At 40.7% G+C, this 11,402-nt stretch overlaps 2 protein-coding genes across 3 annotated transcripts; one reads left to right on the top strand and one right to left on the bottom strand.

The window, feature by feature from the left end:
- Positions 1-1,446: 1,446 nt before the first annotated feature.
- LOC133924719 (vesicle-associated protein 1-3-like) lies at positions 1,447-3,652 on the bottom strand. Its single transcript, XM_062370381.1, has 8 exons — positions 3,436-3,652; positions 3,272-3,342; positions 3,099-3,180; positions 2,897-3,012; positions 2,653-2,817; positions 2,524-2,571; positions 2,187-2,264; positions 1,447-1,713 (listed from the first exon to the last, which is right to left on the bottom strand). Exons 1-8 carry the CDS (start codon positions 3,482-3,484, stop codon positions 1,600-1,602), a joined length of 723 nt encoding a protein of 240 aa, XP_062226365.1. The 5' UTR covers positions 3,485-3,652; the 3' UTR covers positions 1,447-1,599.
- A 1,469-nt stretch (positions 3,653-5,121) lies between these two features.
- LOC133924717 (putative glucuronosyltransferase PGSIP8) lies at positions 5,122-10,667 on the top strand. Of its 2 annotated transcripts, XM_062370380.1 has the most exons (6): positions 5,500-5,639; positions 7,273-7,555; positions 7,823-8,078; positions 8,813-9,014; positions 9,093-9,240; positions 9,681-10,667. In XM_062370380.1, exons 2-6 carry the CDS (start codon positions 7,368-7,370, stop codon positions 10,216-10,218), a joined length of 1,332 nt encoding a protein of 443 aa, XP_062226364.1. In that variant the 5' UTR covers positions 5,500-5,639; positions 7,273-7,367; the 3' UTR covers positions 10,219-10,667. The 2 variants fall into 2 exon arrangements, with proteins under 2 accessions (XP_062226363.1, XP_062226364.1); XM_062370379.1 differs by lacking the exon at positions 7,273-7,555 and having other exon boundaries at positions 5,122-5,639.
- Positions 10,668-11,402: the final 735 nt, after the last annotated feature.

Here is an 11,402-nt window from a genome sequence, read left to right as displayed (position 1 = left end):
ACTGAGGATAGGGATGTCCTTTGCAAATAATAAAGTTCATGTTGCCTCTTATGCTTGTATTCATCTCCTTCTAGTTTTTCTCTATTGGATCCCTTATTTCGTTGTGAGTTTTTCAGTTTTCATTGTAATTTTCATTTTGGTTTGAGGGCTAAAATCTTTCACCATGTTAAAGTAACGTATGTTGCTAGATGCATAAAATTCATATTCAGAATTAGTCTTAAATTCACTTACCTCTAAATCATCAACTTAAAGAGTTTTTTCACCCGGTGACTATCTCTTTTGATTTAAGTATTTTTTTTCTTAAATTGCAAGCTTTTGTGTGCAATGATGCATGTATTGATTTTTAATGGAACCTAGTGTTCAATTTCATCCATAAAAACCATGCTTTTTTAAAGGATCTTTTGGTACAATGTGTTTCTCTTAAGTTTTTGCTTTCGCATGTTGTTTTGAGGCACGTTAGGTAAAAGATTATGAAAAGACCATCTAAGAATTGAAGGTATCTATTCACCCTCATCTAATCATCATTCTCGATCCTACAACATCTAACTTAATAAAATATACAACGTCTTCCTCTCCGTGTTCTCTCTCTGATTTTTTTTTTTTACATTGAAGACATATTTACTTTAGCTGTGAATACTGAAAAACAACTTATAAATTATGAATTTTAAAAAGTTAGATTATTATAATATAAGAACTAGATTGTACCATCTAAATTTTACAATCTAACGTGTTTATTTCGACTTACAAATTGCACAATCTGCCAGCTAAAAGGCCCTGAACACTTTTCAATTGCATCTGCTGCATCCAGTAAAACAGTTCTTACCAAAACGGATTACACCATCCAATTTTTATGGTTAATGTCTGACATGACGAATTGACTCTGTTTTGCATCACCGTGCATAGAAAGAATCAGAAGAGACAACAGGGTGCAGCCCCCTCAGTTTTCGCCTGCCGGCGACACAAAGGATTACCTGATTACCCTCACTTAGAATTGAGCCACTTATGTAGAGACGGAGCCTTGTTGTGGTTAGAGTGAGTCATGGCTTCTCTTATCGTAATAAATTTTCTGTGTTTTATAGTATATTTTATGCATTTTGTAGTGTATTTTAGTTTAATCTCTCAACTTTCTTTAATTCTGTCGCCTATAGCTCAGTTGAAACCCATTTAGCTTCATCAATTCTCATTGAATTTTGGCACAAGCTCCGCCACTGCACGTATGTTTAGCATTAGCTCATTTTCTGTCTATGGTAGCCTGTGGAACAACAATAGCAGAATATTCCGCGCTATCAGTGGTGTATATGTTTGTGTGCATCTTCAGGACCTTAGAGATGTGCTTTTGCTGTCAAATTCTCAGGAAATTCTGTTCATACAAAACCTCCATTGGAAAATACATTTGAATACAGGTTTCCCCGGGATGTAGCGAAGAAGCTCTATCAATGTTGATAATTAAAATCAGAACTCCTATATAACTGAACCTGACATAGGATTATAACTGACAAAAATATGTACACACGATTATCCCGTCAAAAAAACATATACACATGAATTCAATGCAAAATTTTCATTTTCTATGTTTACTTAGAACCTGATGAACCCTTTCTAAACCTTGATTGCGTTCATCAAGTGTCCAATGAAGACTGATGCCACGAAGACTATCAGTACAAATATGAGTGAGAATCCCTGTTGAGGTGATCTTGTCTCCCTAAGCAGTTCCTGAAACAAGAATAAATTCAAATGTTCACATATTTGGCGGTAAAATACATATCTAGGTATTCCTTAGAAAATTCAGAATCATAGGTAGATGACGTATTTCATGGTAAAAAGAAAGTGGTTGTATTTTGTCCGTCCGCGTTCAGAAGTTATCAGCTTCTGTCAGGAGGTTGCTCATGCAATGATGCAAGACATGCATAGACTGTGGGCATCAGAGTCAGTACCAACTGTAAAGCACGACATTTTCTGTTTGCATACATGTACAGCGTTGCACACAAGCATTTTCCAGTTATGAGAAAATGACATCCATAAAATGTGGCCTGATGGTCAATCCAAAGTTGAAAATCAAAGGTATTCCCTTCATGGATCCTAAATTACTAGGCCTCATTAATAGAATTGTTAGCTTTGTTTTCCAACACTTTTTACTGCATAAGTATTCAGTCTAAGTAGCAGAAGGGAGTTAAGGACAATCTTACCATTTCTTGCTGAACCTTCTGTTTTTCATCTACTGCACGCTCCTTCTCTCCAACCAGCCTTGATATTACTGAGGTACCCTGTACAATCACATACAATAAAAAAATCGGGGAAAATAGAGTGAACTGATGGTTTACTTTGCAGCATAATTTTTTTATCCTAAAACTTTGGATAATACTTGATTAATTGGCAAAACAAGGATATACACTGAGAAGATGTACAAGTTCTCGCAAGGTATCATACTGTTATACTCACAATGGCATGGTACCAAAACTAGTCAGTATATCTATGTGACAACGACAAATTCAGAAATGATTTCTATACTGAGCAAAGAGTTACTTCAGCACATGAAGATTCTTCTCCAGATGCGCCTGTACAAGTAGGTGCCTGCAAAAGAAACAAATATATCATTACAAAATGTATGACAATCTCTTAGTTGTAGCAACAAACATTAATGACATTACTTACAGCATCAGAGACAGAAGATCTTTTCATTTCATAGCCCATCACCTCTGACTGAGGGTATGAATCCTCTTCTTCTGCCTCCTCAGGAACCGGTGAGGGAGGATTAGCAGCTATGTACACCACACGCAACTTGAACTCCTCAATTACCCTGCCCGGAGCTTTAGAGAACTGTAAATTGCAACAGTAACAGTTCATGTAGGCAATAGAGGATAGACATCCATGAACTCAAAGTGCTACAAGAATGTACTAATCCAGGCACAAAGTCTTTCATCGTCGCCCCATCCGGCACCACGACGCTCTGCACAAGGAATTTGTCCTTGCAATGGTAATCTGATAGCATCTCCATAGGAGCTTGCATAATAACTACACCAATATATGCCAACACTTCAATGACAATTTGAATCAATGATACCAGTCAATCAAGCAAGCACACACTGGTCAGACAGCACCTGTGACATTGCACGAGCTCCAGGGAAGAAGTATACCGCAGGTATGTCGAACCGTGTACTTTCTTGGGTTCGTCGTTTTCACCTACGGATCGGAACATTGAAACCAATCATTCTTCCACCCCAGTGCATCACAGTAGCAGCTCGGAACAAAAGCAAGAACAGGGGAATTTTACCTTGAAGGCCACGTACTGGTCGGTCCTGTTCGTCAGCTGCATGCAGCAAGACCGCTGTTTCTTGATCTCAACTTCTCGCGGCAACAGAAGCAAGATGACGATAATCAGCTCAGAAAAGCATCGAGCAGCGCCGCGGATTAGGATTGATTCTTGAAGACACTTACATGGGATCTTGAGCTCGGAAGGGTACACCCGAAGCAGCGTATTGCTCATGGCGCCGAACGAAGAGCAGGAAAGGAACTGGAACAGCAAAAAGATTCGATCTTTTCCACCTTTTTCCTTGGCAAGAACCAATGAGCTGGGATGTCGCGAGATGTGGTTGGCGGACGGCGGACCGGCGGTTCCTGCCTCTGGAAGCAAAGCATACGAACAAATGGCAGTGATGATGAGTAGGTGGCAAATTTGTGCCTTTCTTGATAGGCCTCGTCATTTTTTTTCGACTGCAATTAGGCATTTAGTCTAGCCCAAATCTCGAAAAAAGAGAGAGAGAGAGAGACTCGGCCCAGCCCACTCAGCTTTAACCCCTTTTGACTAAGGGTTTTATTAAATACACGAGTAGCTTTTTGAGTGGAATTAGAAGAACTCTGTTAAATAACAGTTTTAAGTTTTAGTGAAATTTGTGAAAGTAATTTTATGAAATAATCTAGATGTTCGGAGCTGAGAAAAGTAACTTTTTCTGATTCACTTCTTACACAGAATCACTTCCTTTATATAGTTTATTCTAGATAATCACTATAGAATTATTTTCAGCCATAGAATCACTTCTATTAGAGAATCACTCTCGCAAAAGATTTTAGATTAGATAGAACTCTATCAAACAGACTTTAAGATAGTGTTTATTTTAGCCAATCTCTAGCTGAAACAAACAATCGACTTCTTACTTATAAATTATAGCAATTTAGATTGCAAATTGTCACAATACATTAATCCATTTTCCATCAAATTGTAGTATATTATGGACTCCAAAAGACCAAAATACCTATCAAACTTTCAAGGTATTTATTCGCTCTGCTACTCCCCTATTCAAAATAGCAGAGGGCATTATAGACTATTGACATCCAAAAATAATAGTGCACCTACTCAAAATTCAAATTGACAAATAGCTACTAGCTTTTTACGATCCAAATAGTAACCATCTAGTTTTTTTATAATCCATAATTTATAAATTAAATTTTATTATCTTTAGTTGAAACAAATAAGCGGTAAGATGACCGAGTCTAGTCCGTAACCAAGCTTGATTTGACCTGGATTGAGTAAACTCAGACGTAAAAAAAACGATGGGCTGTGCGCCGCCTTCGATTACGCGAAATTTCAGGGAAATTTTACAAAAATTCAAGAATTTTAAAGAAAAATGAAATGTTTAATTTTGAATATTTTTTACTAACACGAGAGATTCATATAATATATGACAAAATAACTGAAATTTCAACAGGAAAGAAAAAAATCAGTAAAACGAAATTGAAATCTTGTGCGAAACTATCTAGCTTTATGCTATTAGGGTATGTGCAGTGATACAGACAGTAGCTGTATGTAATACGATTCTATATCATATATATACAATATAGACAATGTGTTATGTAAGTTAGAGGTAAGTAATCTAAATGATATCTAATTGTTAAAGGATATGTGGAAAGTTGGGCTTAGGAATAACAGATAGCATCTATAAATAAATAAAATATTGTTTATAAAAATAATTATCTAATATTTTAGGCTGTCTCTTAATTGTTAAATGCGAATTAACTTTTTTTTTTACAACTAACGTCAGCGGAACCACCAGTCGCCTAGTACAGTACTTGCCAGTGTCGCGTCTATTCTGCTGCTCCATCCACTTCCACTGCCCCCTGTTACCTTTTCCCATTCCCGTTGAAGCGAGCGAAACAAATCACAAAGAGAGAGAAAAGGAGAAAAATCCACCGCTCCCGAGTTCTCGAGGAACCTCGCCGGCGACCCCCTGCCGGCCTCTTCCGCCGAGCCGACGAGCTCCCGTCGTCCGCGGATGCTCCCCGGCCTTGCTCGGCAAGGGCCCGGCGGTCCACGCTCGTAGCCAGATCTGGGCGTCTTGGTGGGAAGTGGGATTCATTAGTTCCCCGGCGGGAATGGTGCGAAGCTGGTGGCGGTCTCTAGGGCTGCCGTTGTTCGTGGCGGCGTGGGTGGCCGTGGTGGCGGCGGGGGCGGGGGCGGAGGTCGCCGCGGCGGCGGGGCCACGACGGCACGCGTACGCGGCGATGATGTACATGGGCACGCCCCGGGACTACGAGTTCTACGTGGCCACGCGCGTCATGATGCGGTCGCTGGGCCGGCTCAGCGCCGACGCCGACCGCGTCGTGATCGCGTCCCTCGACGTCCCGCCGCTCTGGGTCCAGTCGCTGTAAGGCACCCCTCCCTCCTCTCTGTCGCTCTCGCTCTCTGCGCGCCACTCGCTGCCTCCCGTGTGGCGCTGACTTGGATCGCTGGACGTTCGGTCACGGACGTCCTTGTAGGTTTTTTATGCCAGCTTTGCTGTGCTCGAAACTCCGAATCATTTTGCGATGGTTTTTTAAGCGTCGGGGGTTTGACTTGATGCCTGCTTTTTAGTTCTTCGAAGCAAATTTCAGCGATATTTTCATGCTCAGTTTCGACGCCCTCGCCGTAGTTCGATGTTTGGTCCAAAGTTGATTTTCGTTCGTTGAGTTTCCTTAAGCACTAGGTGGTTGTTTGTCTGATACTAACGGACTAACGGTGATGCCTTTCTGCCCCTGCACCATGTCTTCGTCCCCGTACTCATCTGAACTTGTCTGACGCCTCTGGTTCTTTCTCGTCTTCTCCTGTTAATTACTGTTTCTTCCTGTACTTCGGGTGAAGAAGCAAGATGGGTGTGTTCTTGCTCGTGTATTGCATCTTCGGAAATGGTCCCTTTTTTAACTTTTACGGTCTTAGCGCTTAACTCTTTCATTCATGTTGACCCACTAGTTGTATGGCCTTGAAGTTTGTTGAGGGGAGTACCGCGGCCCGGCTATCAGATATTTGTAGACGAGTTGTGAGATTTGACTTGTTGATTTCCACTACCTGTCCTTCTACTTAGCACTTGGCTGATTGGGACTGCATATGTCTACAACAATATTTCTGTTGGACTAGTATGTAAATATGCACCACATGTGGATGTTGACTTGAGTTGATTTTGTCCATTTTATGGCTTGTTAGTGATTTGCAAGAACTTACAACTTCAGCCGATGTTTGGATTTGGAATTTGTCAGTTTTCTTTGTATCCTAGTCACCTAGTGGTCCAACATTTCTTCCCTTTTCTTTAGATATTAAATGTTGAAAGACCAACTAGCTTGAGAATTTTTAATTTTGAACTTTAAAGTGGATAATTAATTTCATATAATGTATGAATACTACCATACTGCTTTTCCATTAAAAAAACATACTATTTGAGGTTGTTATTCGTCTTGTGGGCATTAAAAAAATAACAGCACTGTATTTTGTTGTTGGCTTTAAAAAAGTGCCACTAATGAAGAACTAACGATAGTGATAGTATAGAATGGAAACAAATAATAGGTAACAGTCCACGTATCTTTTCACTTTGTTATGACTTGCATGGTGAACTAGCAAATAGGAATGTTGACCCATATTTATCCTGTGACATTGATTTGAACCATGCTTGAAGCAGCCTTTTTTCGCTCTGATGTAATGCTTTTTCCTGGCTGTTGCTAGAATGTACACTTATTCTTAAGCATTCCACATACATCTATAGCGGCCAAATATATATTATACTTGCTGAAATATGTTTTTTTTGTGGGTAAAATTAGACTTATTCACTTCAAAACACCGTATTTTGGGGAATTTCACTTCAGAATAGGAATTTTATGAAGTGACACTTTAAACAGAGATTTATATGGACTAGTGCCAGTTTTAACCTTTTGTGGGCCAGTTTCTTTTATCCACGGTCCTTCTTCCAACCAATTGACCTTGTCTTCTTGTTGCCATCGCCAGTGACGACATTCTTGGTCTTGATATCTCAGAGTTTAGCATGGAATCATGAGGGGGGAGAGCAGGATCCCTACATGACTCGTGAGCGCTTTGTCTTGACCAAGGTGGGCATGCCAAGGGCAGTGGAATGAATCTCACTGATGTGGCCAAGCTGAGCATGCGCTGCCACGGAGCTGTTGCTATAGACGAGCATCACGTTCTGGTCCCGAACAGCTCCACCATGCAGCGTTCCATGATGCCCTTGTGGTTTTGCTGCGGCAGGGCTCTGCAGGAGGGAGCCAGGGAGGGCGACGTGCCAGCAGTGGAGCGGAGCAGGTGAGGACACAGTGTGGACATGATAGGGAGGAAGAATGAGAGATCCAGGGGTAAAACAATAATGATAATTATAAGGTTTGGGTGGCACTTGGCAGAAGTCTGGGAAACCCTCTTTTGACGTGGCATTTCACAAATTTCCTATTTTGTTGTGGCTTTTTTGAAATTGTTCTTGTTTTGAAGTGGTATAAATCCTAATTTGCCCTTCTTTTTTTATTCACATCTGGTGTGGCTCTGTTAGTAATGTATGCATTCAAATTGTTTCTTTAGGAAAGATGATGGTGTGAATGTAGTCTCTGTGGAGAATTTGAAGAATCCATATGAGAAACAAGAAAACTTTAACATACGATTCAAGTTGACTTTAAACAAGCTGTATGCTTGGAGCTTAGTTTCATATGAACGAGTTGTTATGCTTGACTCAGACAACATTTTCCTCCAGAACACTGATGAGTTATTTCAGTGCGGCCAGTTCTGTGCTGTCTTCATCAATCCATGTATCTTCCATACAGGCCTCTTTGTACTTCAGGTACATTTACTAATTTGCAGCCCTGCAGGCCTGTCATTTCCTCTGCAAAAGTTTTATTCCTTGCGCCTAAAATGGATCATTTCTTTGTTATTTGGAGTGCGTATGGATAAACCTCCTTCGCGTCTAGCAAAGCATTCTTTGCTGTTCATTACATCAGCATAGTGGAAACCTAGCTGCCATTTGATAATTGATTCTTCTTTTATTCTTTGTTGGGTGGAAATACGAAGATATCTGTAGTTTCATTGTATACTGTTTTGTAATGATTTTCAAGTTGCTTCAGTACTTCAGTAGTTAAGTGCAATTCTTTTACCTCAAATTTATTAGCCCCTCTTCACTTTGAAGCTAGAACATGTAATCTTTAAGATTTGGTAGTGCTTCTTGGGATTCTACTTTACATGTTTGTTGGTTGGGTTTTGAAAAATTGAGATGTATTCTCTAAGACATGTGCTTCAGTGGGCATTATTCTACTGAAGTTTGTATATGCCAAAGTCATGTCCCATGTAGACCAAATGACCAGCAAGCTTCTGAGCCCATTGCTGTACTGTAAGCAGGCCCGGTTCTGGCAACTTCCCATGTTATGCACGCACTCGATGGCTATTGGTCAACTGAAGATTTTAATTTTTGTATATTTTACCAGAACCATGGCTGTATCTCTAACAAATTAATCTGACCTTTCAACTTGATGTCCTCAGATATACTTATGTTTTGCTTTCAACTTTTCTTTTTCTTTCTAGCCCTCAATGGACGTTTTTAAGAACATGCTGCATGAACTAGCTGTTGGGCGTGAAAACCCTGATGGTGCAGACCAGGGCTTCCTTGCTAGCTATTTCCCGGACTTGCTTGATCAGCCAATGTTTCATCCACCAGCTAATGGTACTAAACTTGATGGTACTTATCGCCTCCCTCTAGGCTACCAGATGGATGCATCCTATTATTGTGAGTATCAGTACCAGTACGATTATTCTGCATTCTCATACATTTTGTTAGTTCGGACTAATGGGCTACACCTTTCAGATCTAAAGCTTCGCTGGAGTATTCCATGCGGACCAAACAGTGTGGTTACATTTCCGAGTGCTCCATGGTTTAAGCCATGGTATTGGTGGTCTTGGCCAGTTTTACCTTTGGGTCTCTCTTGGCATGAACAACGTCGTGAAGACCTAGGGTGAGTGGCTTCTTTATATTCTTTGTATCGCTTATTTCTATTGCATGCTAAAATTCTAGCATTAGCAGCATCCCTACAGAAGAACCAGATAAACATATAATGGTGGATGATGGTGTCATCCACGTTAGTGTATACTGTTGTGGTTGATGACATGTTCAGAAGCATTGTTTTCTATCTTCATTGGATAAAGATGCATAGAAAAGGCAATATCATGTCTTTTTTTTTCTTTTAGGATAAGGTTGCATACGGCAAGGAGTTGCCATGTTTTAGTCGTTGTTAGGATAAAGTTCCATAAAATAGGGGTTTGCCATCAATCTTTTAAAAGGATAGAGTAGCATACTACTCCATGAAGTGGGGTTGTTGCCATGTTGGTCGATGTTGCTGAACATTAGAACATATGTTGATTTTATTTTGACGGTGTGAATTGTGATGCAAAACAGGTATTCATCGGAGCTACCGTTGGTATTAATCCAGGCTCTACTATACATTGGAGTCATTGCAGTGATCCGACTTGTGCGGCCTGGCTTATCCAAGATGTGCTACAACAGAAGAATGGAGAAAAGCACTATATTTTTGCTCTCCCTGCTCAGAGTAGTGGCAGCATGGTCCATACTTGCAGCTTACACCATTCCCTTCTTCATCATCCCACGGACTGTGCATCCGTTGCTTGGCTGGTCTCTGTACTTGCTCGGTTCTTTCTCTCTTTCTTCCATTGTGATCAACATCTTCCTCCTCCAGCCACTTCCTGTCCTCATGACATGGTTTGGGATCATCGGCGCACTCCTTGTGATGGCTTTCCCTTGGTATCTAAATGGTGTTGTCAGGGCCTTGGCAGTGTTCGCTTACACGTTCTGCTGTGCACCCTTGATATGGGCATCTTTGGTCAAGACAATGAGCTCCTTGCAGATCCTAATTGAGAGGGATGCATTCAGGCTCGGAGAACCTAACCAGAGCGCCGAGTTCACAAAGCTCTACTGAGGTGGGCGTGGCAGATACATATGACCACTTTCTATCGTTGTTCACTTTGAACAGCTAATACCCATTCAGATTGGCAATTGTGATGGCCAATTCAGTTGTACAAGTAAACTGCAGCTTGTGGGAGCCCATGATTGTTGTTTGTACCTTTTAAAACCATCTGGAACCTCTGGAGCCCATGATTGTTGTTTTAGACATGTAGGTGATATACAGGGGGAAAAGGAGGGGGGCATTGGTGCGGAACTGCAGAGGAACGGACTAGGATCAGTGTTTTTTTGTCATTTGATTTACTGTTCCTCTAAAAATATCAACACATTTTTGGCTTTCCTGTAATTGATATGATCAGTTCCATCACCAATCAAGAAAAAGGGTTGAAATTTCAGTCAGTGTGCTGTTGGGGAAAAACTACTTTATTTATTGTGGTATAATAGTGTTTTACAACTTTGGCTTTTCCTGAAGTTTGTACCTCGAATATTGACATGGTGATGCATGTGTGAACCTTCCATTTCAAAGACAAGATGTTGTCTGGGTGTAAGATACGTACATCATCTCACGTGTTCCTGCATACCACCATGAACGTATCTGACAGACTCACGGGTTGGTGACGCTGCAAACTACAAAGCATAGCTTTTGCAAATATCTGTCTGATAGCATAGCATTCGACCACCTGAACAGAGTGCCTTCATCTTGACAAGGACGTTAGATGTGAAAAATGCTGCTACTGTCAGGCTAAAATCTTGACAAGGACGTTTAAGTGGCTATCTGTTGTTCAGCTCCATCCCCACAACCAGAAGCTACGATCTCGCTGTATCACAGCAATAGGAAATTAACGGTCTAAAAATCATGTGGTTTGGTATGTATAATAGTAGACCTGCACTATCATACAAAAACACCAACCATATTTTTCAGCTGCTTGCCATCACGATCGTAAGGTGCCTAGCCAAAGCTAGCTCTTGCCGGTTGTATTTTGTCTTACTGGTCCTCCGCTTTTGTAGGTGTTACTTGTTGTCGTTTTTGGTCACGGCTCCACTATCTATAGTATGTGATTGTGCCTTACGTTATCGTTTACTTTGACACTACTACCTTATGGTGTGAAACAATAAATTTATTGTCAGATTTTTTTGACTTCCTCAACAAATTAAGTCAAATAGAACTCTTTGCTACCTTGTGGCCGCAACCGCAAGGTA

This window comes from Phragmites australis, chromosome 7 (assembly GCF_958298935.1).
Source record: "Phragmites australis chromosome 7, lpPhrAust1.1, whole genome shotgun sequence".
Classification (NCBI taxonomy): Eukaryota; Viridiplantae; Streptophyta; class Magnoliopsida; order Poales; family Poaceae; genus Phragmites; species Phragmites australis.
The sequence above is the reverse complement of the archived record's forward strand: the minus strand, read 5'-3'. Positions and strand labels throughout refer to the sequence as shown.

What these genes read in the sequence shown, in the direction of transcription:
- LOC133924719 (XM_062370381.1), bottom strand. Translation starts at nt 3,484, where the DNA reads ATGAGCAATACGCTGCTTCGGGTGTACCCTTCCGAGCTCAAGATCCCA. An exon ending in GATCTTCTGTCTCTGATGCT is followed by an intron (nt 2,572 to 2,652) that starts GTAAGTAATGTC and finishes TTTCTTTTGCAG; the next exon opens with GCACCTACTTGTACAGGCGC. An exon ending in AAGAATCTTCATGTGCTGAA is followed by an intron (nt 2,265 to 2,523) that starts GTAACTCTTTGC and finishes GTGATTGTACAG; the next exon opens with GGTACCTCAGTAATATCAAG.
- LOC133924717 (XM_062370379.1), top strand. Translation starts at nt 5,368, where the DNA reads ATGGTGCGAAGCTGGTGGCGGTCTCTAGGGCTGCCGTTGTTCGTGGCG. An exon ending in GATGGATGCATCCTATTATT is followed by an intron (nt 9,015 to 9,092) that starts GTGAGTATCAGT and finishes TACACCTTTCAG; the next exon opens with ATCTAAAGCTTCGCTGGAGT. An exon ending in CAACGTCGTGAAGACCTAGG is followed by an intron (nt 9,241 to 9,680) that starts GTGAGTGGCTTC and finishes GATGCAAAACAG; the next exon opens with GTATTCATCGGAGCTACCGT.